Source organism: Ochotona curzoniae, unplaced genomic scaffold (assembly GCF_017591425.1).
Source record: "Ochotona curzoniae isolate NIBS_2020 unplaced genomic scaffold, NIBS_Ocur_1.0 patch423, whole genome shotgun sequence".
Lineage (NCBI taxonomy): Eukaryota > Metazoa > Chordata > Mammalia > Lagomorpha > Ochotonidae > Ochotona > Ochotona curzoniae.
The window spans coordinates 522,891-549,689 of NW_024466999.1; the positions used below are offsets into that span (position 1 = coordinate 522,891).

The 26,799-nt window shown below is 60.4% G+C and overlaps 5 protein-coding genes across 8 annotated transcripts; 2 read left to right on the top strand and 3 right to left on the bottom strand.

Annotated features, from left to right (window-relative positions):
• Window positions 1-2,007: 2,007 nt before the first annotated feature.
• LOC121167714 (exocyst complex component 3-like protein) lies at window positions 2,008-7,305 on the top strand. Of its 2 annotated transcripts, none has more exons than XM_040997285.1 (13): window positions 2,008-2,089; window positions 2,294-2,469; window positions 2,548-2,767; window positions 3,909-4,521; window positions 4,595-4,712; window positions 4,813-4,938; window positions 5,018-5,118; window positions 5,328-5,438; window positions 6,108-6,237; window positions 6,376-6,498; window positions 6,593-6,748; window positions 6,845-6,969; window positions 7,052-7,305. In XM_040997285.1, exons 1-13 carry the CDS (start codon window positions 2,044-2,046, stop codon window positions 7,242-7,244), a joined length of 2,238 nt encoding a protein of 745 aa, XP_040853219.1. In that variant the 5' UTR covers window positions 2,008-2,043; the 3' UTR covers window positions 7,245-7,305. The 2 variants fall into 2 exon arrangements, with proteins under 2 accessions (XP_040853219.1, XP_040853220.1); XM_040997286.1 differs by having other exon boundaries at window positions 2,044-2,089; window positions 2,309-2,469.
• A 3,831-nt stretch (window positions 7,306-11,136) lies between these two features.
• Window positions 11,137-14,474, top strand: LOC121167740 (uncharacterized protein KIAA0895-like). Its single transcript, XM_040997317.1, has 6 exons — window positions 11,137-11,709; window positions 11,794-11,937; window positions 12,190-12,322; window positions 13,049-13,354; window positions 13,457-13,554; window positions 14,310-14,474. The coding sequence occupies exons 1-6, from the start codon at window positions 11,137-11,139 to the stop codon at window positions 14,472-14,474; spliced, it is 1,419 nt and encodes a 472-aa protein (XP_040853251.1).
• Window positions 14,475-15,990: 1,516 nt separating this feature from the next.
• On the bottom strand, window positions 15,991-17,122 carry LOC121167722 (nucleolar protein 3-like). Of its 2 annotated transcripts, none has more exons than XM_040997293.1 (3): window positions 16,706-17,122; window positions 16,226-16,540; window positions 15,991-16,120 (listed from the first exon to the last, which is right to left on the bottom strand). In XM_040997293.1, exons 1-3 carry the CDS (start codon window positions 16,988-16,990, stop codon window positions 16,019-16,021), a joined length of 702 nt encoding a protein of 233 aa, XP_040853227.1. In that variant the 5' UTR covers window positions 16,991-17,122; the 3' UTR covers window positions 15,991-16,018. The 2 variants fall into 2 exon arrangements, with proteins under 2 accessions (XP_040853227.1, XP_040853228.1); XM_040997294.1 differs by having other exon boundaries at window positions 16,035-16,120; window positions 16,696-17,122.
• Window positions 17,123-19,569: 2,447 nt separating this feature from the next.
• Window positions 19,570-24,277, bottom strand: LOC121167725 (heat shock factor protein 4). 2 transcript variants are annotated; one of them, XM_040997297.1, is made up of 13 exons: window positions 24,092-24,277; window positions 23,441-23,549; window positions 23,225-23,352; window positions 22,995-23,119; window positions 22,682-22,757; window positions 22,496-22,560; window positions 21,893-21,995; window positions 21,521-21,645; window positions 21,157-21,384; window positions 20,524-20,629; window positions 20,350-20,415; window positions 20,139-20,208; window positions 19,570-19,894 (listed from the first exon to the last, which is right to left on the bottom strand). In XM_040997297.1, exons 1-13 carry the CDS (start codon window positions 24,212-24,214, stop codon window positions 19,743-19,745), a joined length of 1,476 nt encoding a protein of 491 aa, XP_040853231.1. In that variant the 5' UTR covers window positions 24,215-24,277; the 3' UTR covers window positions 19,570-19,742. The 2 variants fall into 2 exon arrangements, with proteins under 2 accessions (XP_040853231.1, XP_040853233.1); XM_040997299.1 differs by having other exon boundaries at window positions 21,157-21,280; window positions 21,521-21,659; window positions 24,092-24,223.
• A 742-nt stretch (window positions 24,278-25,019) lies between these two features.
• LOC121167726 (F-box/LRR-repeat protein 8-like) lies at window positions 25,020-26,799 on the bottom strand. Its single transcript, XM_040997300.1, has 2 exons — window positions 26,423-26,799; window positions 25,020-26,007 (listed from the first exon to the last, which is right to left on the bottom strand). Exons 1-2 carry the CDS (start codon window positions 26,572-26,574, stop codon window positions 25,035-25,037), a joined length of 1,125 nt encoding a protein of 374 aa, XP_040853234.1. The 5' UTR covers window positions 26,575-26,799; the 3' UTR covers window positions 25,020-25,034.

Below are 26,799 nucleotides of genomic sequence, written 5' to 3' on the forward strand. Positions count from 1 at the left end.
GTGGCCTCAGCCTGGGAGACTGGGGTGGCCCATCTGAGTGACTCACATCCAGGGACCTGGGCCTTCAGATGCCAGCTGAGAAATCTCAGCCATTGCAGCCGGAGGCCTGAGCAGGTCTATCCTGAGGGCAGATCTGGCTCCTGCACCACGTGCACACATCGTTACTGTCCTGTGGTTCCCGCCCCCCCCCCCCCCCCCCCCCCCGTGCCCATAACTCACAAGTTTAGCACCCTCTCCGCAGCAGCCTGGGCCTTTCCTTCCCCTGAGGGGCCCACCAGTTGTCTGATTTCTCTTTTGCTCGTTCTTTCTCTCTCTCTCTCTTTCTTTCTTTTATTTTTTTAAGATTTATTTATTTTTGGGCCCGGCGCGGTGGCGCAAGTGGTTAAGTCCTCGCCTTGCACGCCCGGGATCCCATATGGGCGCCGGTTCTAATCCCGGCAGCCCCGCTTCCCTTCCAGCTCCCTGCCTGTGGCCTGGGAAGGCAGTTGAGGACGGCCCAAAGCTTTGGGACCCTGCACCCGCGTGGGAGACCCGGAAGAGGCTCCTGGCTTCGGATCGGCATAGTATCGACCCGTTGCGGCTCACTTGGGGAGTGAATCATCGGATGGAAGATCTTCCTCTCTGTATCTCCTCTCTGTATATCCGCCTTTCCAATGAAAAAATAATAAAAATAAATCTTTAAAAAAAAAAAAAAAAAAAAAAGATTTATTTATTTTTATTGCAAAGTCAGATATACAGAAAGGAGGAGAGATACATAGGAACATCACCCTCCAAGTGACAACAGCCAGAGCTGTGCAAATCCAAAGCCAAGAGCCAGGAGCCTCTTCCAGGTCTCCCATATCCGGATGCAGGGGCTCAAGGCCTTTAGCTATCCTTGACTGTTTTCTCAGGCCACAAGCGGGGAGCTGGATGGGAAGCGGGGCTGCTGGGATTAGAACTGGCACCCCTTTGGTATCCCGACACGTGCAAGGTAAGGACTTTAGCCGGTAGGCTGCTGTGCCAGGCCCTCTCTTTTATTTTTAAATGTTTATTATCTGTTTACTTGAAAGGCAGAATTACAGTGAGAAAAAGGAAAGAGAGAGAGAATGAGTGATCGTCCACCTACTGGCTCACTCCCTAAATGGCTGCATGCCAGGCCTCCCATTGGGGTGGCAGGGACCCAAGCACTTGGGCCATCTTTTACTGCTTCCCCAGGCACATTAGCAGGGAGCTGGATCAGAAGCAGAGCAGCTGGGACTCGTCTGGGATGATGGCTATGGCACAAGCTGTGTTGCACACCCCCTCCCCTGACACACCCTGCCATTATCCTGTGATGTCTGCTCCTAGTCTGTGCACTTTGTCCTTCTGCCCTGGGTGGAAGCACATATGCCAAGAGGTCTGGGTGGGCTAGGCAGGACTGGAGGACCCCAAAGGGAGTATACCCTTCCCCCACTGCCCCAGGGAGTGGCACCTAGACTTCCCACCCCACCAGTTCCTGTGTGCTTTCCTGTTGGGAATACAGGGCCAGAGGTTCACTTCCTTCCTTTCTGCCTGGGAGAGGGAGGGGCTTGGCTGGTGGGAGGAAGGGGCTCTTCAGCTGGGAAGTGGGAGAAAAGCTTCCTTGAGGAGAGGCCTTTTGCTCCATGCCCGGCCGGCTGGAGTCATCAGGCAGGCAGGCAGGCGTGGGGAGTGAGTGCCCAGCAGGCTGGAGTGACCAGGCAGGCGGGCAGACGTGCAGGCGTGGAGAGCGAATGCTTAGCTGGCCAGAGGAGTTGGCAGTTCTCAAGGCTAAGGCTGCTCGCAGAAGAGGGAGACCTGGATGTCTGGTCAAATCTGGTAAGTTCTCAGTCCTGGGGCCCTTGCAGCAGGAGAACGAATGGAGGCCCCCTTACCAAGAAACCCAGTAGGCAGGCAGAGGATTGCCAGGTGCCTCCCCCATCACCCCCGCCTCCCAGTGACTTCCTGACAGGGCTGAGCCAGAGCCTTCCTCTGCGAAGCACTCTTGCGCTCTGCCTGTTCCAACCCAGACCCTTGTGCCTCCTCCTAAGTCATCTCACGCCTTCCATGGACTCAGTGGTCAAGGACGAAATGCAGCCGGCCCTTCCCCCAGGTAGGATCCCCACTGGGGAGACTGGGAGCAGGAGGGTGGGAAGGTGGTGGTGGGGTTGAGCCCTCCCTGCCAGCTCTGATCGAAGCTCAGGCGGGCGGGTGGGCAGTGAGGGGCGTGCTGTATCCATCCATCCTGGGCAGTGGCTGAGCCACAGGTCCAGCAGCCACTTTCTGCAGGCTCTCCCTCATTAACTCAATTACCCAGGCTCTTCCTGCCCAGGGCCGGAGTGGCCAGAGCAGGAGAGAGCGGAACAGCTGGCCCGGGGTGCAGCACTCAAGTGGGCCTCGGGCATCTTCTATCGGCCAGAGCAGCTGGCCAGGCTGGGCCAGTACCGCAGCCGCGAGGTGCAGCGCACCTGTTCCCTGGAAGCACGCCTAAAGGTGGGCAGGGGCAGGATGGCAGCAGTGCTAGGGGTGGGCCACGGGGCTGGCCACACCTCACGGGCCTCTCTTCCACAGACAATGGTACAGTCGTACCTTGAAGGTGTGCAGACTGGTGTGTGGCAGCTAAACCGGGCCTTGGAGGCGGTACAAGGAACACGGGAGGCCCTGAACCAGGCCCATGGGCTGCTGCAGGACTTGGCCCGAGCCTCCCAGGCCCTGGAGCCCCTGCGGGAGCAGGTCTCCCAACACAGGCAGCTGCAGGCCCTGTCACAGTTGTTGCCCCGGCTGCAGGCAGGTGAGTGTTCAGGGACCCTGTGTCTCAGCTTACAACAGTGGGTCCACACACACCAATGTCACTGACTAAGAGTCTTGGCCTGAGGTAGGGGTTGCATGGATGGGCCAACCAGGCCTCTCCTAGATAGTAACCTAGACTGCAGGAGGCACAGGACACAGGCTGCAGGATTAGCTCATACTGGGGTTTCCAAGAATGGGACATTGGATTCAAGACAAGTACCGAAAGGGCTCCATGGTATTGTATGTGTGTGTGTGTGTTTTAAGATTTGTTATTTTTGTTTGTTTGTTTGAAAGGCAGAGTTTCAGAGAGGGAGAGATAGATCATCTCTCCCCAAATGATCACAATGGTTGGGGCTGGGCCAGGCCAAGGTTGGGAGCCTAGAACTCCATCTGGACCGCCCACGTAGGTGGCAGGGACTCAACGACTTGGGGCCTTCTCCAATGCATAAGCAGCAGGGAGCTGATGGGAAACAAAGCAGCCAGGACTCGAACCAATTTTCCTATAGGATGCTAGCATTGCGGATGGCAGTAATGCACAGTGCCACGATGCCAGGCCCACCCTGGTTGTTAATGCACATGCTTCCTGGCAGGATGGGTGGCCAGTCACGAGCATGGCCTCCCAGTTCCTCCCTGCTGTCCCTCATGACCCTCCTCTGCTTTGTGTCTCATTGTTCCAAGGTTGACACCTGACTCAATAGGCTTCCTTTCACGCTGACCATTGCACTTCTCTACTGAAAGCTAGAAGATTTTTGGTTTTTTGCAGATTTATTTATTCAAAAGGCAGAGTAATGCAGACAGGGAAACAAAGAGAGAGTTGTAGTGATATCTTCCGTCTGCTGGCTCCCTCCTCAAATGGCTGCCACAGCTGGTGCTGGACTGGGCTTGAAGCCAGCAGCCAGGAACTTTTCCCCATGGGCTGGTGGAGCCTCAAATCCTTCAGCCATCAGTTGCTGCTTCCCAGGCACGTTGGCAGGGAATTTAGATTGGAAACAGCATTCAGGCCTGTGATATGTGATACAGGTATTGCCAGCAGAGGCTTAGCCCACTGTACCACAGCACCTTGGTTATGAACTGTTTTGTACTTCACCTGTGCCTCAGGTAGGAGGTGACACCCAGAGCTACCCTCTCTTCTCTCTTGCTAGTGCCAGCTGCGGTGGTCCACACACAGAGCCTGATTGACAGCCAGCAGCTCTTGGAGGCATATGTGAACCTGCGGGAGCTGGAGCAGCTGCAGGAGGAGACGTGGATGCCCCTGGGGGGCCTGGACTTGCCAGTTTTCCAAGGACTGGGCTCTCTGGCTGAAGCTCTTGGCCAGGCTGTGGAAGCCGCTGCAGGGGCTGCAGGACAGCTGGCAAAGGAGAACCCAGCCCTGCTGGTGGCCGCTGTGCGGGTAGCAGAGGGAGAGGCTGGACGTACAGCCTGCCTGGGGCAGGCCCCCCGGGACTGGCGGCAGCGCTTTCTGCAGGCACTCCAGCACGGCCTGGAGCAGCTCTACTTTGCACCATCTATGTTGCCTGGACCAGGGGCCCTGGCAGGGTGGCTGGAGGCCCTGCGGGTGGCCCTGCCTGCTGAGCTGGCCACAGCAGAGGCGCTGGTGGCCCCCTGCTGCCCTCTGCACTACAACGTGCTCCAGCTGTGGGCCCGCACGCTGCACAATGGACTGCGCTGCAGCTTGCAGCAGCTCCTTGCGGGCCCGGAGCTGGGAGCTGCAGATGCCTTCGCCCTGCTGCACTGGGCCCTGCACGTGTACCTGGGGTCAGTGTCCTAGTGGCTGACGGGGGTGGGGCTAGAGCAAAGGCTGTGGGCTCTTCCTGACAGCTGTCTCCAGGCAGGAAATGATGGGGAGCCTGGAGCTGGGACCTGAGGCTGATATGTCCCAGTTTGAGCCCCTTCTGACTTCTGAGAACATTGAGCAGCTGGAGGCAACATTCGTGGCCCAAGTTCAGGTGTGCAGCGGGGGCCCCTGGTGGGAGGAGTATCTGTGTGTGGCACAGTCGGTTGGTCAGTGCTCTGTTCATCCTGACATTCCTTGCCCCTTTCTCCCAGGCAAGTGTAACTCAGTGGCTGCAGAAGGCACTGGATGGGGAGGTAGCTGAGTGGCACCGGGAGCAGGAGCCCAACACTGACCCATCTGGCTTCTACCACTCCCCAATGCCAGCCATTGTGCTACAGGTGAGGAGGAAGGAGCCAGGGATGGGAAGGAGACCAGGGCGAGGGGTGGCTGCTGACAGCTGCTCATCCCTGCTCGTAGATCCTGGACGAGAACATTCGAGTAGCCAGCCTGGTCAGTGAGTCACTGCAGTGGCAGGTGCACAGCATGGCACTGGCAGAGATGGGCGCATTCCTCCGGAGGTGTGCCCAGGCCAGGCCTTGTCCCCCAGGGAAGTCTAAAGGTGGTGGTGGGGGGACGGCGCTCTGCAGATTGAAAGAAACACCGGTGGGAGAGGGCTTCCTTGGGAAAAAGGACTTGGGTATTACAGAGAGGCCAGAGTGCCCAGGCCAGGGGTCTTGAGGGCACTAGAGCCAGCAGCAGGTGCCAGCATCACCTCTGTCCACTGCAGCTTCAGTGATGCCCTCATCCGGTTCTCCCGGGACCACCTCAGGGGAGAAGCCACGGCCCCTCAGTATGTGTCCTACCTCCTTGCTGCCCTCAACCACCAGTCAGCACTCAGGTAATTGGGAGCTCCTCGTTCCCTCCAACCCACCTCTCCTAACCTACTACCTAGTACCCCCTGTCTGTGGATGCCCCCTGCCCACTCCTGCTCTCCCACTCTAGAGTTTCAGATCCACATAACCCTGCAGCTCCAGTTCTACCCTGGCTGGCTGCCTGTGTGAGTCCCGGTGAGGTGGACTACAACCGCATCTGCTTTTTGCTAGCCAACATTCCGTGGGCAGGAATGGAACATTCTGAGAATCACAGGAGATAATGGAGATGGAGGATGTAGCCCAGAGCCCCACAGAGGTGCCCATTATTCAATTCATTGTGCAACTAGTTATCAATCCCTTCTTCCCTGCCACCTACGCATCCAGGTTACAGCTGTGAACAATGCAAGCTCTCTTCCTGTTGTAGGAGAGCAGGGAGGACAGTTACGACTTTTCACTCCCTTCCTGGCCCAGACGAACACCCTCCCAGTGACAGGCAGGGGCAGGGAAACAGAGTAACTTGCTCAAGGCCACCGAGGGAACCCTCCAATCGCTTGCCCAGCATTTCCCCAGCTTCAGGAGCCGCGGTTCTCGCCTCCGCCATAAGGGGGCGTCCGAGTGGCCGGTCTGCGGAGGGCTGAGTCCGGGGTGGGGAGGCCTTGGCCCTGGTCCTGAAGCCAACTTTTCTGTCGGTCCAGGTCCTCGGTGTCGGTGCTGCAGCCCGAAGTGGCGGCCCCGGGAGCCCTGGCCCCAGTCGAGGCCGCGCTAGACGAGCTGCAGAGGAGGATCTGTCGCCTGGTGTTGGAAGCGTTGCTGCTGGAGCTTCAGGTAAGGCTTCCTTTGGCGTCGGAGTTAGGATGGAAGGGTGTGTGTGTGTGCAAGAGGTTCTCTGAGGGAAGCTTCCGCGTCTTGGGGACTTGGGTCAGTATTTTTCCATGCGCGTTTTGACCCCCACACCATCTGCAGCCCCTGTTTGCGGCTCTGCCCTCTCGCCAGTGGCTGTCGAGCTCTGAGCTGCTGGATGGTGTCTGTGAGCGCACAGCACGTTTCTGTGGGGAATTCGGGCACGTGCGGAGCCCCGAGGTCCAGGTGCGTTGGCGGAGGGGGCCTCGAGAGGGGCAGTTCGGTGCAGTCGGAGGGGGACCTGTCCTCAAAACACCCGCTTGCCTCGCCTTCCCCTCAGCTGCTGTTGGCCGAGGCCGAGCGCGCCGTTGTGTTACAGTACCTGCGCGCGCTGATGCAGGGCCGCCTGGTGTGTCGCGGTGCGGATGAGCGCGCCCAGGCGGCCGAGCGCTTACGGCACGATGCCGCCCAGCTTCGGGAGCTCTTCCTAGGCTTGGTAGGAACTGGTCGGGCTGGCAGAGGGGCAGGGCATCTCAATAGGCGGGGGACCCATCCCCGCGGGCCACCCCTGACTCCCCAACGATGCACCCAGGAGCTGGAGGAGAGCGCACACTGCGCGCCCGTGCTGCTGCAGCTTGGAGAGCTGCTGAGCCTCCGGGACCCCACGCTGCTCGGCCTCGAGGTGGCCGGACTGCGGCAGCAATTCCCAGACGTGAGGTGCTCAGGGGCTGGGAGCCGGGAGTAGCCCGGGAGGGGTGCGGGAGGTGCGGCCGGGAGCTCACTCGTCTTCCCGCTGCAGCGAGGACCATGTCTCGGCGCTCTTGGACCTGCGTGGGGACCTGACGCGAGAGCAGCGTCAGGCGGCGCTCAGCTCCCTGCAGGCGGGCCCGCCGCCTTCGCCGCCCGCCAGTGGCCGCCGGGCACTCTTCAGCCTCGTGCCTGCCCCCACGCCCTCGTCGCCATCCTGTCTGCCCTCGGGGTCCTGCGCCTGACGTTAGGCTGCCTGCGGACGTTAGCCACGGCCACCCCTAGGCTGTTGCGCGTGTGCGTGGGTCTGTGTATGTGTGTGTGTGTGTTGGGGAGAAGGGGATGAAATAAAAGTGCCCGTGAAGGCCGGGGCGTCCACCTCTCCAAGCTGTCTAGGCTCCAGTCCTCCACGTGCGCCCCCTCGCGTTTCTAAGAGCCTGGGGTCTGCAGAGCCGCGGCCTGGCCAAGGGGGCGGTCCCAGGCGCCCGCAGGCCACGCCCCGGTCTCCTGGCCCCACCTCCTCAGGGGTCTCGGGCGCGCGCCCGCGCGGAAGCTGACGCGAATCCTTTCGCCTTAAGAGCGTGCGCGCCCCTGAGGGCGTGCGTCCTTTGCGCCGCTGGCGCTGAGAAGCCCCGCTCCATTGTCTTCTGGCCCCACCCTCCATTGGGCACGCCCTCAGTTCTGTTCTCCGTCGCTTATTGGCTGCGGTTCACCAACCTCCTCTATCTCTCGGTTCTCATTGGCTCTCCTGCCACGTTATCTTCTCCCAGGATTTCTCATTGGCGCAGGCCGCACCCTCTCAGTTGTCACCAGGCCCCGCCTCCAGTAGGCGCGGGCTCCTCCTCTGCCATCCAGCTTTCATTCATTCTGCATCTTGCACTGGATGCTTGGGACGGGAGGTGAATCGAACGCGCCCCTCCCTGCGCGAGTTAAGGGGATGGTCGTGGTGTGGGGGACCCGGACCTAGGCTTCCGCCGTGACGGCCTGGGGTGCTCCCAAAGCCGCAGAGACACTAGGACCCTCTAGACGCTGAGGGGGGCGGCTACAGCAAGCCCTGAGGAATGGTTCAGTGTTGGCTCCAGGCTGCTGATGGCAGGGCCGATCTTGGCGGAAGGACCTGAGATGTGAAAGCAAAACAGTCTCATTCTGGCCACTGCAAAGAGGTAGGTGGAATGAAAGCAGGGGAGCTGGTCCAGGTGGCCCTAGACCAGGGAGGAGTCCAGGACGTGCAGTTAGCTGAGGGGACTGAAACCTGAGGCTGGGACTCTTTCCAAGCAGATAGTCCCCGGGCAGAGTGGAGGGGAGTGGCGGGGTGGGAAACAGAACTGGGGCCGCTGGGAAGGAGAACCCACAATCAGGTGCCCAGAACTCATGGGAAGGGAAATGCAGCAAGCCCTGCACCATGAGAACTGCTGCTGAGGGCCAGAACAGGGGCGGGCGTGGGGAAGGGGGGAGGCTGTCCACTTTTCAGGGGGTGTGCTGTGGAGGCTGGTCTAACCGCATGGCCCTGGTGGAGAGAGTTCAGGAGAGGGAGTGGCCCATGCAGTCATGGAGAAAGGGCAGGTGGGGGGAGGAGCGATGATGCTCAGACAGAGAACCTGCTAAGCCAAGATGCTGCAGTGAATCTGGCCGTGACGGCCTACGGTTTACGGCTGGAGTCCGAGCTGGAGTCTTTAAAGTTAAGTTTTGAGAGCTTAGATGCTGCAGGGAGAGGGATGGCTGGCAAGGAGGACCAGGGAGGATCAGCCATGAGGTAAGAAACCTAGGCAGGAGGCTGCTGGAAAGGCCAGGCAGTGTGGAGAGTAGGTGTTCATGATGACTGATGGACCATGGCAGGTGCTGCCGGTCAAGGTGAAATCAGCAGTGACCTTGGACAGATCAACTTCTTTTTTTAAAGATTTATTTTTATTGGAAAGTCAGATGTACAGAGAATAGGAGAGACAGAGAGGAAGATTTTCTGTTCACTGATTCACTCCCCCAGTGGCCAAATGGCTGGTGCTGAGCCAATTTGAAGTCAGGAGTGTCTTTTGGGTCTCCCACGTGGGTGCAGGGGTCCCAAGGTTTTGGGGCCATCCTCGACTGCTTTTCCAGGCCACAAGCAGGGAGCTGGATGGGAAGTGGGACTGCTGGGACATGATTAAGTGCCCATATGGGATCCCAGCACATGCAAGGTGATGATTTTAGCTGCTAGGCTACTGCACCATGTCCACAGATCAACTTTTTAAACAGTGATTTCTTTGGAAGGTAATGTGATGGGAGTGGGGAGAAGAGAGGGAGGGAGAGAGATCTTCTGGGCCTGGTGCGGTAGCCTAGTGGCTAAAGTCCTTACCTTGCACGTGCTGGGATCCCATATGAGCACTGATTTGTATCCCAGCTGCTCCACTTCCTTCCAGCTCCCTGCTTGTGGCCTGGGAAAGCAGTTGAGAACAGCGCAAACCTTAGAACCCTGCACCCACATAGGACACCCAGAAGAAGCTTCTGGCTCCTGGCTTTGGATTGGCTCAGCACTGTGGCCTGTTGGGCAGTGAATCAGTGAATGGAAGATCTTTTCCCTCTGTTTCTCCTTCTCTGTGTAAATCTGACTTGCCAATAAAAATAAAGAAATCTTTAAAAGCAAAAAGAGAGACTTTCTACCCACTGGTCTGCTCCCAAAATGGCTGGGGCTGGTCCAGGCTTCAGCCACGAGTGAGAAATCCATTCTGGTCTCCTACATGAGAGGCAGCACCTAAGGACCTGGGCCTTCTTCTGCTGCTTTCCCAGGCACACACCAGGGAGCTGCATTTGGAAAAGGAGCAGCGGGAGTTGAACCAACGCTCCAGTGCAGGATGCTGGGGTGGCAAGCAGCAGCTAACCCACTGAGCCATATTGCTGCCTTGGTCAAATCTATTTTGAGGAGAACAGGGGATATATGCCTAGTTGGGGGTGAATTTAAGATAGAGCAGGGGGCTATTGTGGTGCAGCGGGTTAGGCTGTTGCCTATAATCCCAGCATCCCATGAAAGTGCCAGTGTAAGTTTCAGCTGCTCCACTTCTTACTCAGCTCCCTGCTAACGTGCCTGAGAAAGCAATAGAGGGTGGGCCAAATGCTTGGGCCTCTGTACCCATGTGGGAGACCCAGCTGGGATTTTAGGCTCCTGGCTTTAGCTTGGCCTAGCCCTGAGCTGTTGCCATTTGGAGAGAGAACCAGCAGATGGAAGATCTGTCTCTACGTGTCTGTAATTCTGCCTTTCAAATAAATAAGCCACTCTTTTAAAAAGAGAGAACAGGAAAGAATGGAGGCTGGGTCTAGATGACTGGAGGTCCAGTTCTGCAGAGAAGTGTAGCCAGAGGGAGATACCAGCTGTGGAGCTGGAGCCAGACAGGTGCGGCCTCAAGAGATGATTTGATTTGGGCAAGAGGGAGCAATAAGAGCCTGTGTTCGTGCTCACAAAAAGAGTCCGGGGGACAGAGAGACAGTGATGGGGGCCAGAGGAGGGACGCTCCCTGGGGTCCTGTGAGCCCCAGCAGCCTCAGGGGACTGAGGTAGAAGTACTTCAGATACGGGCCAGGGGTTCGCTTGCATTTGCTGAAGCTCCCCTCTGCTCCCCAAGAACCAGATCTGATTTCAGCTTTGAATGGATGGTCCAGTGGAGGAAGGGTACCCCGGGTAGGACAGCGTGGGCAAGGAGAGCTGGGCACATGGGCAAGGAAGCTGTGTGTGTTTGGGGAGGTTGAGGCCCCTTCCCCTGTGGCCTATCAAGGTAGTTGAGCCTATGCTATAGCAGTTTTAGAGTGAACCCAGAGATCAAATGCGTGGGTAGGGACCAGTCCTTGCTCTTTGGAGCTTATTGAAGCATCATCCAGGTGGGTGTGTGAGATCCTTCTTCACCCCTCCCCCGCTAGCCTGCCTGGGAGAATGTACTAGAAGAAAGAGATACCGGACTGAGAGGGACGGTTCAGCTGCTCAGAGCTCTGGCTGCCAACCAGCAGACTCCAAGCTCAGTAAGGGCCCAGCTCAGGCAGCATGGAGCTTGGAGCGCTACGGGGCCTGTGGAGCTTCTGGCCACACCCACTTATGCCATGATGCCCTTTTGTGTGTTTAGACGCCGATCCAGTGGGGAGCTGGAGCCACCCGGCTGCATGTGACCATCAGGACAGAATGGTGCTGGACTCAGGGGCTCAGGTGTATGAGCAGGCCCCCACCAGCCCCCCAACGAGCCCCTCATCTTCGCAACCTAGGCTGAAGCCCCCTGAGAGAGATGGGCCATCCCTGTACCCCTGGCCTCAGACCCTGGCCTTGCCCCTTGCTCTTGCTGTCCCCTCAGGACTCCAGCAGCCTCAGTCCAAGCGGCAGCCCTTCTCCAAGCTGCACCTGAGTTCCCGGAGCCACATGTGTCGTAGCGAAAGCACCCACTCTGTAAATAGTGCAGGCCGCCATGGCCGCAGCTCCCAGAGCCAGGCCCCACCCCGACGGGGACGGGACTCCGGTTGGGGTACCCTGAGGCCTGCCGCTTCCTTGCCTCACATTGCTAAGATTCGAAGGGACATGGGCAGCGGTGCCAGCAAGAGTCCTTGCATGTTGGTGGCCCTACGACCCACCAATATGGACCGTGAGCGGGACAAGTTCTTCCAATCCCATTACACCTATAACCCACAGTTTGAGTACCAGGAACCCATGCCCACAGCTGTGTTAGAGAAATACTGTGAGGCTTCAGGACAGTTCATCCATCAGGTGAGTGTAGCCCATACCCCTCCCTTCTGACCCGATCAGCCCATGGCCCTCGCCTGACCAGCTTGCTGTGGCCTCTGTGTGTAGGCAGTTGGCATCATCGAGGCTGTCCTGGAGAAGTTTGGCACCTATGAGCACTTTGAGGCGGCCACAGGGGGTCAGCTGCTGACCAAGTGCCAGATCTGGTCCATTGTGCGCAAATACATGCAGAAAGAGGGCTGTGTGGGGGAGGTGAGTGTGCCCATGCCGGGCTGGGCGGTCCCAGGGCCTCTCTGCACCTGCACAGCTGATGACCCTAGACTGTCTTGCTGCCTTTGCCCTGGTCAGGTGGGAGCTGGCTCTAAGCAGAAGTTTCTAGGCCCCGAAGTGGGGGAAGAGGAGGGGGTCCTGGCCAGGTGGCCAACCAGCCAGGCTCTCCAACCCCAACCCTGCCCACTGGCCCCCCTGGTGCGTGGCTGTGACTCCATGCTTTATTCCCTCCAGGTTGTGGTACAGCTGAGTGAGGACCTGCTGTCCCAGGCAGTGATGATGGTGGAGAACAGTCGGCCCACACTGGCCATCAACCTGACTGGAGCCCGCCAGCACTGGCTGGAGGGCATGCTGCGCCACGAAATAGGTTGGGGGGGACAGGAGCTGGGGTGGGCAGTGGTGGGGCAGAACCCCCCTCCCTTGGTGAGCAGTCACCTCCTCCATCTCTCAGAGGTGGGTCGGAATGTGCCTATCCACTCTATGGGCTCCAGCCTCATCTCTTGCTCCATTTGGGGACTTTTCTCTCTTTCTCTCTGCTCTCCCTTCCTTGGCTGTGCGGGACCACAGGGAGAGCACACAGTGTCCAACCAACCCAGGCAATGCTCAGGCCCCTGGGGATGAAGGAAGGCTGGATCCTGGGGTAACATGGGGCTAGAACTGGCTAGAGGACACACAGCCCAGTTCCCGAGGGCACAGGCTAGGCTGTGGAGGGAGGAGACTACATCATTGTTCTTTTCCGACTGTCCCTCCTCAGCCAGAATCCTGTTGCCATGGGTAAAAGGTGATTTTTGCTGAGGCTATGAGTTTGATTGCCAAAATGATGGGTTCATCCGGGGGTGTGGGGGGTGTGTGTGTGTGTGTGTGTGTCCGGCCCTAAATGTGCGGGGCAGGAGTCACCTGGGGGCCCCAGAAGCGAGTGCACCCTAGGAGGGTCTTCACACTGCCTAGGGCTGGGTGAGTATGGCTGGTCTAGGGCCACAGAAGCCCCCAATGCAAGTCTACATTCGAGCGCGTGAAGATACCAACGTCACCACTAGAGGGTGCACCAGGTGGTGTGCCGGCCGCCCCGCCTAGCGCCGTCTCCCCGCTGCAGGTACCCACTACCTGCGGGGCGTGAACAATGCGCGGCAGCCGTGGCACAACGCCGAGGGCCGGCAGCGGTACGGGCTGCGGCCGGCCAACCCCACGGAGGAGGGCTTGGCCAGCCTGCACAGCGTGCTGTTCCGCAAGCAGCCCTTCCTGTGGCGTGCGGCGCTGCTCTACTACACCATCCATCGCGCCGCGCACATGTCCTTCCGCCAGCTCTTCCAGGACCTGGCGCGCTACGTTCAGGACGCCAACGTGCGCTGGGAGTACTGCGTGCGCGCCAAACGCGGCCAGACTGACACCTCCAAGCCGGGTAGGCCGGGCAGGGGTCTGAGCTATGGGTAGTGGGGGCCGGGGTTGTGGGACTCTGGGGAGAGGATTCAGTGTCTGCTCCCGCGCATGCTCGCGCTCCCAGGCTGCTTCAGCAAGGACCAGGTGTACCTGGACGGCAGTGTGCGCATCTTGCGGCACCGACAGACCATTGACTTTCCACTGCTGACCTCGCTGGGCAAGGTGAGGAACTGCGGCCCATCCTGACCACAGGAGTCCCTGAGCCTCACAGTCGTGCTGGGCTGCGGGCTGGATGCCAGGCCTTCTTGGTGGGAGTGGAGCTGAGGGCAGGAGGTGAAATGCTAATCTGGCATTCAGTAGCAAAGCCTGCAGGTGTGCAGTTACTGCTTTTCAAAAGAGGCTAGGAGGTAGGGCAGTCCCAGGGAATGGGGTGGGCTAGGGCCCAAGCCTCTTTCACTGGACACGAGTGCCAGAATACATGAGTGTATTCTGGAATGAGGAAAGCGAAGCCTATTGGAGGCAATGTGGAACTGGCAGAGTGTGAAGCAAAGGGACAGCAGAGGTGTTGCCTTTAAAAGGTTGTTCCTGGTTGACCGCAGGAAGGCGAATGGGAGTGGCTGAGAGGGGAAGTGAGTGTGGGGGCAGGAGGAGGAGGGCACCTGTGTAGAATGAATGGCGAACCTGACAGGGACCACACCATGAGAGAGGAAGGAGCAGCTGTACCCGGAGTGGGAGAGGGGCTCCTTCTCTGGACCCTGACCGAATCATGGCGAAGAGGGTAGGGCTGACGTGTTGGCAGCCGGGAGTGTGGTGTTGGCTGGGGAAAGCTGGGCTGGAGAAGGGGCTGAGGTTCCATGCCATGGGTGTGATCAGAGTGTGCAAGGAGTCTTGGCCTGAGCCTGTGCCTCCAGGACATAGGCAGTGCATGGGGCAGGGGGATGTCCATGGTGAGCTTGCACCCCACTTCCTGCCTGTAGGTGTCTTATGAGGATGTGGACCACCTGCGGCCCCACGGAGTGCTGGATAACACCCGGGTGCCCCACTTCATGCAGGACTTGGCGCGCTACCGGCAGCAGCTGGAGCATATCATGGCCACCAACCGGCTGGATGAGGCTGAGCTGGGCCGCCTGCTGCCTGACTGATGTGGGTGGACAGTTCTCACACTACCAGGGTGTGGCCCTGGACAGAGGGCACCCCCCCTCCCCCGTCTGGGCAGCTCCCAGAACATGATGCTCTGTTGGTCCTGTGTGTGCTTTTGCAGCCTGAGTGCTTCTTGGGGGTGTTGGTGGTGGGTGGTGGCGGGGAATGTGTGTGACAGGAGCAGGACCATCCTGGGAAGGGGAGTGATCCTGTCAGGTTGTGCGTCCTCTGACACCCTCCCTGGGCCTGAGGCCGGCCTGCCTCCTCTCTCTGTCGAGCAGATAGGGGACCTGGGGCAGAGAGAAACTGAGTGTTGATGAGCATTGGGGTGATCTGAAAGGACAGACTTGTTATTGCATTAGACAACAGTGGGGCTCCAAGGTCCCCCAGCATCTCTCTTCCCTCACCTGGCCCCTCGGTGCTCCTCCAGCGTTTGTGCTGTCTACCTCTTATTGGGACCCGGTTGGGGTTGGGATCCATCTCCTGCAGAGACAGAACCTGGGTGCCTGGGAATGCCCCTCTTCCAAGCCTGAGCTGGGGTTTGCATCCCAGAATCTGGCTCCACCCTGGTCATGCATTTATTCCGTGATGACTTGCTGTACCTCTTGCAGCTGGGGGACACACTCGGTGGTAGACCAGGACACCCCTGGTGGGCATGGACTGTTCTCACGTCTCATGCACGTGTGTACATACACTGAGGTCTGGGCGCTGTGGGTGCAGCCTGGAACTCCACCAGCCCTCCCCGCTCCACACCCCGTCCCTTTGGCCACGACCTCTGCTGCTGACTGGCTGGCTTTGCCTGTGCCGTCACAGCTGGTCTTTGGCAGAGCCTGGCATCCCCTGGGAGCAGCCTCAAGGAAGCCTGAGGGGCATGGCCCTCTTCCTCCAGCCCAGGGCTAACTGTCCCCTGAGCCCACCCTGGGACCAGGAGAAGGGTACAGAGGTGACCCAGCCATCTCACTGCTGTGCTTGGCTTTAGCTTGTTCATCTATAAAACTCACGCAGCGGGAAGGCTCTCATTTAGTTACTCAGTATGCATAGAGCGCTGTGTGTGTCCCTGTGGCCCATCAGAACCCCTTCCCGCCCCCAGGACAGAGGGAAGCTGGATGATTAAAACAGTAATTTCAGTGATGTGTGTGGCTTCTGTCTACTCAGTTCCCTCCTGCCGCCTTATCTAAGCTCACTGCCAAGGGCTCTGAGCTCTGAGGAAGTCTGCCTTGCTTGGGTCCCTGCCCCTGGCTCAGAGCTTCCACAGAATTGCAGGGGCTGGGGTGGGATGGGGGGGGGCACATCACGTCCACCTGGTGAGAAAAGAGACATGGAGAAGGACCCAGACCCTGCTAGGAACCCAAGTCTGGAACCTCCCAGGGTGTGGCTGGGGTTATGGAGAGCAGAACAGAGCTGTGAAATGGGCTGGGAGGGCGTGTGTTTTGGGAGGTGACTCAGGTGTGTACCCCACCACTGCCACCCTCAGTTTGTGGTCAAGCAGCACAACCATGGAGAGAACCCAGGCCGAGGCCGGCTCTGGGGTTTATTCACTGGCAGCTTAGTAGGCCAGCCTGCCCGGCAGCACTCCACGAATCCCAGGCTCTCCCACAGCGTGGGCTACAGCAGGGAGTGGTGGCTCAAAGCTCTGGCCTTCAGGAATCTATACAGGAAGAGGAGGGCGGTCAGTAAGGTGGGGCTCCCACTCCTCCTCCCTGGCCATGCCCACCCTCCTTCCCCTTCCCTCCCAGGCTTTGCTTGTTCGCACCTTCGGACTCCTCTGCCTCCTCTGCCTCCTGGAAGTCGGACTCTGGCTCTGGCTCAGGTTCTGGTTCTGGTTCTGGTTGCAGTTCTGGCTCAGGGTCCAGTTCCGGTCCTGGTTCTGGGTCCAGATTCTCTTCAGCCCCTTCCACTTCTGGCTCTTCTGGGGTCCTGGACTGCACAGTCTCGGATCCCTCAGGATCCCCAGCGTCATCGTGGTCCACCGAAGCTCTGGGCAGCCCTGGGCATAGGGTGCCAGACCCGGGGGCCTCAGGCGTCCAGTGGCCTGGGCATGGGGGATCGTAGCTGCGGTCCCGGTAGCCTGGGATGGGAAGGAGAGGGTTTCAGGGCCCTTGGGAATTCTCCCCAGGACCTCAGCTCAGACCTATGGGGGGAAATACCAGCTCCGTCCTCCCAGCGGCCTGCACCCAGCACTGTGCCCGCTCCCGGGGGGGGGGTCACCCCCGGCGCGCTCACCCGGGCCCACGTGCTGCCAGTCCCAGGCCGGGTCGGGCGCACGCGTAGTTTGCTGGGCACAGCGCAGCAGCTCCTGGCAGGCGGCTTCGCCCTTGCTCTGCACCACCAGCAGCAGGCGGCGCATCCGGCGTTCAGCGTCGGGCAGGGCATCCAGAGCCTCATACTCGGGTCCGGTGAGCACGCCCCGCGCCAGGAGCGCGTCCAGCAGCAGCCCCGAGTCTGCCTGCAGTGTCTCCACTAGGCGTTTGCGCTCCCGGTCGATGGTCTGGGAGGGTCGTTCCTGCGTGTTACCCATGGTGGGGGCTGCAGGAAAGAAACAAGCCGTGCGGGCTGGGGCTGCTCTGCCCCTGACCTTCCACCCAGAGCCCCAGTAAATACTTGAAGATGCGATCTAGCCAGAAGGCCCCGCCCGGAACTTGTCCTGTCTGCCACCGCGGCTGCAGCTGTCCTGACTCCTTCGCAGGCTCCTCCCCCTCGCGTCAGCTGTGGGCGCCTGCCACCTAGGACAAAACAAACCTAGCACTGACCACGATACTGCCTCGCACTCCACTGGCAGTCACGGCCCCTCCAGTTGGTTTCCCCAGTTGCAGTACCCCTGCAGCTTGTCCCCTGCTGCAGTACCTGGGACCCACGGCTCCACATCTCCACACTCTTCCCCTCCCATCCACCCCTGGGTCCCCAGAAAGCAGTGCCCTCCCTGTTCTTCTCACCCAAGTCCACCTGTCTGGGACAGGCTCTACCCTGGTACCCTCACCACCCCCACCCCTGCCTGCCATGTTGCGGCTCTGGCTTGGTTTCCCAGCCCACACTAGTTCCCTGGCATCTGGGCAGAGCGACCTGAGTCCTCCCTCTGGCCAGCATCTGACATCCCCTGAGACTTGGCTGTCTCTTGCTGCCTGGACCTGACTCCCAGCTGTGTCCTTCTGGATGCTGAAGTGCCCCAGGCTGGGTGCAAGAAGGCCAGCCCCAACTGCTTGCTGAAGGCCCAGCGTTTTCTCTGCAAACTCCTTATTTTGAGCATGTTTACCAAACGGGGTGGTTCACTACAAATGAATGCATGGATACTTTTTCCATTTATTGCCAATGTGCTCAGGTGGCTTGGCTCAGCTGGTAAGATCCCTAGCCCTGAAAGGCCAGGAGGTCCAGCCTGGGCCACCCCCTGCTGGGGCTGGACCACCTGGACTCCTCCCATCTCCCCATTGCCTCTGTCCTTGGTGACCCCCCATTACCTGGATCCCAGAGGCTGGGTGTCCTCAGGAGAGAGGATCGAGTCCCATCCTCATCCTGCCTCCCAGGCCTGCCTCGGTATCCCCTGGTGTCACACTCTGGCTCCTGTGGTTGTTTCACACCCCCAGGCCTCCTGTGCCTGCTCCCCTGTGGAGATGCCCACTGTTCCTTTCCCACCATGTTTATGATAAAGGCCACCCCCCATGGCAGGGAGCCTCTGGGACCCCCTGCCTATGGCCCAGAGCATCATGATCTTGTCTGTAACTGTCCCCTCTCCCCCAGTGCCTCCCCCTCCAATTCCCCCACCTGTACAGCACAGTGACCTTGGTGACCCCTAGGCTTTCCTGTCACATTTTACAGCTGACCACACAGGCTCAGACTGCGTTGAGGACTGGAATACACAGCTCCAGCCTGAACTGTAATGTAGTTGGCTGTCCACCCCTGAGGAGTCCAGCTGCGTGGTCTGGCTGCTCTAGGTCTATCCCTCTGCCTTGGACAGCCAAGCTCTTGCGTGTTTCCCTTCGCCATTTGGTGCTGGCACTGGCAGAATTCACTGTGTTCCCCCAGCACCTTTGAGCCTTTGCTCATTCTATTCTGCAAGCCTGTTGAGCCCTTTCCTTTGTCCTCCAAGACCCAGATGTTGCCCAGGATCCCAACCTGGTTCCTGCTCCTGTGTTCCCTGAGATGCTGGCTGCTCTCACAGACCCGACATTAACAAGGAGCTCCTGTCCTGATCAATCCTTCAGGAAGGGGTCACAGGCCAGATGTTTGCCTGGGCGCCAGGCGAGCAGCCGGCTTCCTGAGCCCCCCGCGCCGCCTCGCTGCACCTGCTGTTTTCTCGCTAGGCAGCCAGGGTCGTGGGAATCAGAGGATGCCTTTGCGCATGTGCGTGCTCCAGGCTGCACTTCACCTCCTTGGCCCCCCAGTCTTGTGGCCGGGCGGGGCTCACAGACCTCCTCGGAGCTCAGCTGCAGGTGGTGAGGCTGCTTCTGCCCAATCTGCTTCCCTTCCCTCCCCTCGCCAGGAGGAGCGGGAGCTCTGGATCCGGCCCGTTTGGGTGGCCCCACTCCCGGGTTGGGCCTCGGTGGAGCGGGCGGGAGATGACGGTGCAGAAAGAGCCCGGCGGGGTGGGGGCGGGGCGGCCAGGGCTGCTGGGAATGGGGGGGGTGTTCCCTCACCCCCACCTCCATCCGGGCTCCACATGGGGACACCAGGCTGTCCCGGGAGCACGTCCGGGAAGATGAGCTGGGGAGAGGGTAGGTGGGCCCGCACCCCACGCGTCCCGCGCCCACTCTGGATCTGCCAGTTGCCAGGCGCTTTCCTTGTATTCTTGCTTCACCCTCTCTCTCTCAGAAGCCAGGCTCAGAGAAGGGGATGAACTACTCGTGGTCACAGTAAGCCGCATTGCCGTGCTGGGTGTGTCTCTGAGGTGGCTGTGGCCAGAGGGGAGCCCTGGATGTGGGCTCTAAGCAGGAGGGTCCACCCTGTACCCACCATTCCCCAGCACCCCTACCTTCTAGAGACTCATGAAAGCCTGAGGACCTGACTGCTTTTAGGAATGGAAAGCCCTCACATCCCTCCCTCCGCCGCCCCCCACCCTGCCCTTCCTCCCCAGGACTGTACGGAGAGAGGAAAAAAGAGCAGAAACACAGAAAAAAAAATGCAGTTTATGTGTGGGACTTAGGGTGCTGAAGAGAGGCCGGCACGGCAGGGGGGCTTCGCTGACCATCCCCTGCTGCCTCCAGGTGGCGCCATACAGCCAAGAGTGGTGCTGGGCTGTGGACTGGGCACTTAGCCAGCCCAGCTGCATGGACATTCGCTCACGTGGAGGGACTGGCCCCTGGGCCCAGGTAGGAGGTCCGGCCCTCAGGGCTGCTGTAAAGTGTTAGAGCTCCAGGCAAGCTGAGGGCTGGGCCTCCCAGGGCCGCCTGGACGTCCAGCAGGAGTGGGGCCCCCAGAGGGGCCTCCTTCCCTAGGGAAAACAGGGCTGCATTCAGCAGTGGCAATGAGGCGGGTGGCCAGTGGCCATGCCTGCTGCTGTGGAACATTTCTAATCTGCCCATCTCACTTGCCCAGTAGTGAGAAGATAGGGGGCCGGGAGGGAGGCTGTGCTGGGGGGAATCTCCCTGCAAAATAACATCCCCTCCCCAGCCCATCAGAGTAATAACTAGTTCAGCTACGGCCTCCTCCGGGATCCTGGGTCATCCCCGCATTACCTGGGCCGGGAGAACTTAGTGCCTTGACGGCCAGCTCAGTTTCATCCCTCTCTGGACCCAAGGGTGGCATCTAGGGGACAGAACCCCAGAAAGCAGTCAGGGTGGGGAGCTGGGGCACCCCCCCCTGCAGACCTGGGTTGGGCTTACCAGCCAGACACACAAGGGTGAGATGCTACGCCCGACCCCATGCCTACCCCCACCTTCATCTTACCAAGGATAGCTCCATGTCCAAGTCCATCAGGGTCCATTCCCTGCCTTGCAGGCTGGGGCCCAGCACCTGAGGGGAGAGCTCCATGTCAGAGGCTCTCTTCCCCAAACTGGACAGCAGGCTGAATGCTCACAGAGATGGTGTCTCAGGCCCCTGCCCTGCCCTGGGGGTACTCACATCCAGGGGCGCTCCAGGCTCCACGCCCTCGGGAGGGGACCTAAGCAGCAGTGGAGGGAGCAGACTTTCTGGGCTCCGGTCACCCCTTTCCAGGCTCAGAGGTCCCCTGTGCACAGAGAACTGCTGTTGGCCTGCCGTGGCCAGCCCACATTAGGTCCCTGAGGAGTCTGCAAGCATCAGGAATGAAATTCCCACGTTTGGGACAGTGGTGGGATGCCCTTCCCACATTGAGGGGACACTGAGAGTGCCTCTGCCTGGGCCAGGCGGTTTGGGTTAGGGGGCTGGAGGCTAGGGCGACATCTTCCCCCTGTGCAGGCATGTCAACGCCCGGGGTTCTTTGACTTGCGTGTATTTTACAATTATTTCAGTGGACTCATTGCAGTGCAGGTTGCTGGGTCCCACTGTGGTGCAGCTAAGGGACCTGCCTGAGAATGACCTTGGGTGCTGGTGTTCCATGGAACACATGTGGAGGAAGTGAGTTGGTCAGTATTTTGAGATCCCATTGCCCTGTCTCCCCATCAGCCACAAAAGGGTGGACACAGCTGAGAAATCATGTCTGCCCAACGTGGTGCCAACCCACCTGCCCAAGTGGCCTGCCCCCGAGGCTTGGGGCCAAGAAAGGGCTCTGCTCACCTGTCTGGTACCTCCCTGGGACCCCTTGGTTCAGGCTGTTGGGCACTCCTGGGCCCCTCTGGGCTGAAGCTCCCTTTCCCTTCCAGGATGGCCTGTACCACAGCTACGGGCAGCGGTGGGGGGGCTGTCACGCAGAAGTCACACTGGTTTGGGGCCAGGGCCAGCCTGGCCTCGCCATCCCCCCCTGGACTGGCTGGCTCTTCTTTGAGCAGCGCCAGGCCCTTCTCCCTGTACCGGAGAAAAGCTTCAACCAGACCCTGACACTGACCTCTCCCCCTGCCCCCGCCCCTACAGCCCCTGGGCTGCCACAGCCCCTTCCTTCAGGCCCTCTCTGGGACGTGGCAGTGGTCCCTGTGGCTCTTACCTCTCGCCGCTACTGGAGGGTGACAGCCTGGGTCCTTCAGGGGATGGTGCATCTTCTGGGATGTCAGAGATGATGGGGCCCCTGGCCCTGTGTGGGCTGAGGCCCAAGGTGCTCTCTGGCAGGGGCTGAAAAGAGAAGGCTAGACCCAGCCCTTGACCTCTAATCACAGGGAGAGCCAGAGGCTGGCCACAAGCCCATGGGGACCATGTCCCAGGGAAGCTGTTTGAGACAAGCAGCTCTGAGCTGGGGTTAGGGGGAGAAGCGTGCCCCTCACCTTCTCTTCCTTTGAGGGGATTGTGGGTAGGAGCAGGGTCTCCTTCCCCTGCTGTGCCCGAGGTAGGGGTAGGGGGCAGGAGGGAGAAGGCAGCCTACCGACTGGATGAAGTAGGGATCTTGTAGGAGGGCACCTGCAAGGGGGCAGGGGCTGAACTTGGCAGGTGGTGGGCACGCATTCCCTTCATCCAGCATAAGAGACCTGTGCGGGGGATGGGGCCAGGCCAGGGGGCAGGGTCAGCTGCCACCCCCTCTGCCTGCACTTCCCTCCCTCCCTCAGGCCCCAGCAGCACAGTCAGCAGAGCTGAGGCCTGTTGCCAGGGCATCGGTCACATGCTGGAGGTGGAAGGGGCTCCCCCCAGGGAAGGGGGCCCCTTGGGGGCAAAGGGGGAGGGAGGAAGGGAGCCCAGTATGGACTGTCTCACCCCCAGGCCTCCTGATGCTGGCCTGGTTTGAGGGGAGAGGAGGGGGCTGCTGGGGTAAGAATTGGGAGACACCATAGTGGGCATCTAAGAGTGGAGACCTTGGTGGTAGAGCTAGGGGCAAATGCTGGGTGGGCTGAGGAAGCCTTCTGGGCACGTGTGCTGTGGGGGGATGGTGTCAGCAGGAAGAGCAGACACCCTGACTGGGGGTGTCTGCAGGGGGTAGGGGACCGGTCCTGGAAGGGGCAGGTGTCTCCAGCATCCCAACAGCCTCACTCACAGCTTCCTCTTGGCTCCTGGGTTGCTGGGTGCAGCCTGCAGGGGCCCAAAGAGGCACTGGATCAGCTGAAGAGAAAGCAAAGAGTTAATTTGTGTCATGCCCCCCCAGAGCCTCTACCCCAGCAAGCAGGGAGAGGGCTAAGCCAGGCAGAAGGGTGCGGGTGGGAGGGGCTGGTAAGAGGAGCACCTTGCCAATGACCCGGTGCTGCTGCCCGTGGCTCTGTCGCAGCGTCACCACCTCCCGCCACAAGATCTCGTTCTGCCTGGGGGATGGGGGTGGCAGGGTGCGGTGAACTCTGCAAGTTTGCCAAGTCAATCCCTCCAAGCTCCTCCCCCCCCCAATGGCCAGATTGGGACCAACCAGGTGATAGTTCATGGCTTGACCCATTTGGAGACACCAAGACCCAAGACAGTGAGGAGGGAAGGGCTATCCAGAACTCCCTGGTGGCCAGGATCCCCAAGGACCCCCGCCCCACCCCATCTCTGTGTGCTCTGCGCACTGCCTGAGCTCCCGCAGCCGCGCCTCCGTGCTCTCTTGCACTCCCCGCAAAGCCTGCACTTCTCCTAGCAGCCGGCTCAGGTCCTCGGGGCGCCAACGGCCCTCCTCGCAGCGCAGCGCGGGCACCTGCGGGCAGAGGCACCAACGTTGTGAAAGGCAGACGGCCCCCATCCCACCTGTCGCGACTTGGAGGTGTGACCTACCCCGCCGTCTGCCACCAACCGTCCCCACCTTGCGTCGGACACGCTCCAGGAGCTGCTCGCGGCCACGCACAAAACTCGGGTGCTGGAACTCGACGTGGTCACGCTCGGGTCGGAGCAGGCCTCCCTGCTCGATGCTCACCACCTTGCGAAAACCATCTGCCAGTGGGGCGCATGGTGGGAGGGCGTGAGTCAGGCCTCTGTCCATCTCCGGCGACCCGCCACACCCCCTTCCCCTGGCACTTACACATGTTGAGTTGGCGCACGAAGCTCGCCATGTTGCTGTGCTTGAAATACTGGGGCAGCACTTCCTTGGCGAAGCGGCTCTGGTCGCTTACGAGAAAACTGGTCCCACTCTACCGAGCAGTGCCCCCCCGCCCACCGTATGGGTTGGAGAGGAGACCCGCTGAGAGGTGCCCACCCCCACCTGGTCTGACCCACTGCTCACATTTGTTTACCCGGTTGAGCATGGAGCCAGGCCAGAACCAGCCCTGAGGGACCCCAGGGAGCCCCCCCAACCTGACCCAGCCTCCATTCAGTTCTCAGAAGGGAGGGATAACAGTGGACCCAGCTTCCATTCCTGAGTCCCAGGTCCCCCTATGTGAAGCTAGAGGCAGCCCTGCCCTTCTTCTGGACCTTGCTTCCCAATTGGGTGGGCAGAGAAACAAATGATCTCCAAGAGCCGTAACCCCTCCTCAACTCCAAGGGAAAGCCCCCAAACCCCATCTCTCACATCCCCTCCTGCGTCGCAAAATGGGTGCGGCGGGTGGGGGTCTCTACAGCTCAGTCCCAGGCAGGGGGGCTGGGTTGGCTTGGGTGTTCACTGACATGGAGGGACCCCAGGACAGACCTGAGCGGGGATGTGGGGAGGGGGAGATCGAGGGGCCCCAGCCCTCACCGGGCTCCAGCGGATCAGGTGGTCGGTGCCTGGGTCGCCCACCAGCGCCCATAACTTGCCAAGAAAGGCAGGCACGGGGCTGGGGCCTGGCTCCGTAGGCAGAGCGGCGGGCGCTTCCTGCATGGCGCAGTGGCGGCCCGGCTCAGCGCTGGGGCCGGACGCTGCGGGCTGCTCAATGCCACGGAAAGTGCTGCGTTTGCCGCCTGCCCCGCCCTACTCCGCCCCCAGGCGCCGGGTCAGGCGGGGGCCCACGTGCGAGCCCACGGGGCGGGGCTCGGACAGCGGCCTGCTGGCCGGCCGGCCGGGGTACTGACAACCCAGAGGCTGCAGGATCGCATGCGTGGGGCGCGAGCAGAGGAGACCCTTGTTCAAGTCTCCTCTCTTCACGTTTCCTGTATGCTCCCCGCATCGCTTCCACTCTCCCTCCCTGCACCCTACACCACTTGGTGCCTTGGGAGAGGTTGCCCTTGTGCAGCTTAGGGTGGGCTGGGGGGGCTAGAAAACGTGCGTGGGCACAGTGTCACTCACTGGAGGACTTATCCCATCTGTACAGCGGGGTATGGGGAACGCAGCCCCTCTTGTCTGGGGGAGGCATGCAGGGTCTCACGGCTGACCCAGCAGCCTTCCAGCCGGCCTCTCTCGCCTCTACACGGCTTGCTTGCATGTTCCTCACCCTGCCTTTCACGATATGCTGAGATACTGCCGGATTGTTTATTTCACACTCGACCCGTGCCTGTGCCTACCCTGCCCCCACGCCTGGGCTGCAGAGTTGACAGAGGCGAGGAATGATGGTGTAGGGGAGCCTATGACGACCGGAAGGGTGGGAATCCACCCAGGTTGAGAGCACCAAGTGGACTCCTCTGGGATAGCCCCCAATTCCAGAGGGTTAAAGCTAGCGATTGAGGGGGTGGGGCACTTTTGGATATCCCCAGTCTCCAAAGCATCACGCCACAAGTGTGGGCCGCCACGGATGCGGCTCGCGTTGTAGCTTGAGGGTGTAGCTGTGCAGGTGCGGGCAGTGAGTGCGGAAGGCGTTCAGCACCGAGGGGCTCACCACGCAGAAGCAGTGCACATCGCGCAGGCCCACACAGCACGCTGCCAGCTCCTCTAGTGCTGCGTCCAGTGTGGCGGAGGCAGCGGCTCGCACCTCAAGCTGGCGCAGGGTGTCCGCGTAGTGGCGCGCTGCAAAGCGTACCGGACCCACGGAGTCGCCTGAGAGGTTGAGACGTAGCGCAGCCACCGGCACAGTGGGCTGCAGGATGCGCATCACGCTTTCTACAGGCAGCGCGGGCTCCAGCTCCAGCTCCACTGCCAGCCCGGGGTTGCGCTGGCGCACGGCAGCCCAGACTTCATCAGGCAGTGGGGACGCACGGGCATCCTCTGGGCAGGCACACCGCACGGCGAGGAGCCTGAAAGGCGCGCGATCCGGGGCGGCCAGCATTTCCAGGGCGGTGCGTGACAGACTGGCCAGGTGTAGCCCAAGGGCGTACAGGTGTGGGCAGGCGTCTAGCAGCTCTAGCACCGATTGGGGTCCCACGCTGCCCACCAATGTGTGGTTGTCTAGGAACAGGCTGTGGAGTCTGGGACAGCCACGAGCCACCTGCAGCACCAGCCCGTCGTCCAGGGTGAAGGGCAGGCTCCGCAGGTCGAGGTGGCGGAGCTCGCGGGCAGCCCCGCAGACAGCGTGCACTGCACTCAGCACGTCCCGGCCGGCGTCGAAGAGGCGCTTCTCGCCGTGACACTCCAGGCGCAGGCTTCGCAGCCCGCAGGCCCTGTCCGCCAGCACCGTCAGCAGCTCAGTGGCGGCGGCCCGGCTCCGCTCACTGGACGGCTCAAACCCCAGCTGGAGATGGCGAATGTGGTGGAGGCAGGAGAACAGAGAAGGGAGCAGCGTGCTTTCCATCTCACCGTCGCAGCTTAGGGGAGAGGTCAAAGAGGAGTTGGTGGCAATCCCCAAGATGGGGTGGTGGGTTGGGGTGGAGGAAGAAATGCAGGTTGAAATTTTAGCAAGGAGCGCCAAGGATGTTTTAGGAACTGACTTTCTCAGCCATCTCTAGGTGGGTATGGCCTGTAGACTCCTGGGCTCCCATCCTGACTGGGCCTATCCACCTGGGGAGACCGTGAATGCCCCGAGACTTTACATTACTATCCGCTCAATGGGTGCACTAATACTACCTCCATAGCACACAAGGTTTTAAGGAGAAGTTGCATTCCTGTGTAGAAGGCTTGGTCCTCAGCAAACATCTGTGTTTTCATAGGGCTTTTCCTGAACCTTTCGCTCCCCACACTCCCCAGGGAAAACTTGTGGGGGTGGTGGAGGACCCAGCTCACCTGATGTTCATGTGGTGCCATATGGAGCTGCAGGTGACAGCCTCGGCCCAGGCTCTGCAGACCTGGGCAGCGGCAGCACGATCCTTCAGGGACAGGTGGCGGAAGATGAGAGCTAAGACCTCCTGCGGCAGCTCTTCTCCAGGTCTGGCCATGGCTCACCCCAAGGTGCTGGCGGCGTGGGCCTGGGAAAGCTCACAGTTGTGAGGGAACACTGGAGCCTGGGCGGAAGAGCCTGTGGCCCCGGGGGGCTGCTGTGGGATGAAGAATTCCAACAGTAGTGGGACTGGGACACAGCTTGGAACGACGCCTGGGGCCCTGTCTATGGCGCAGGGCTCACGGCTCACATAGTTGGGCTCTGAATGCCGAAGAGCCAGTTT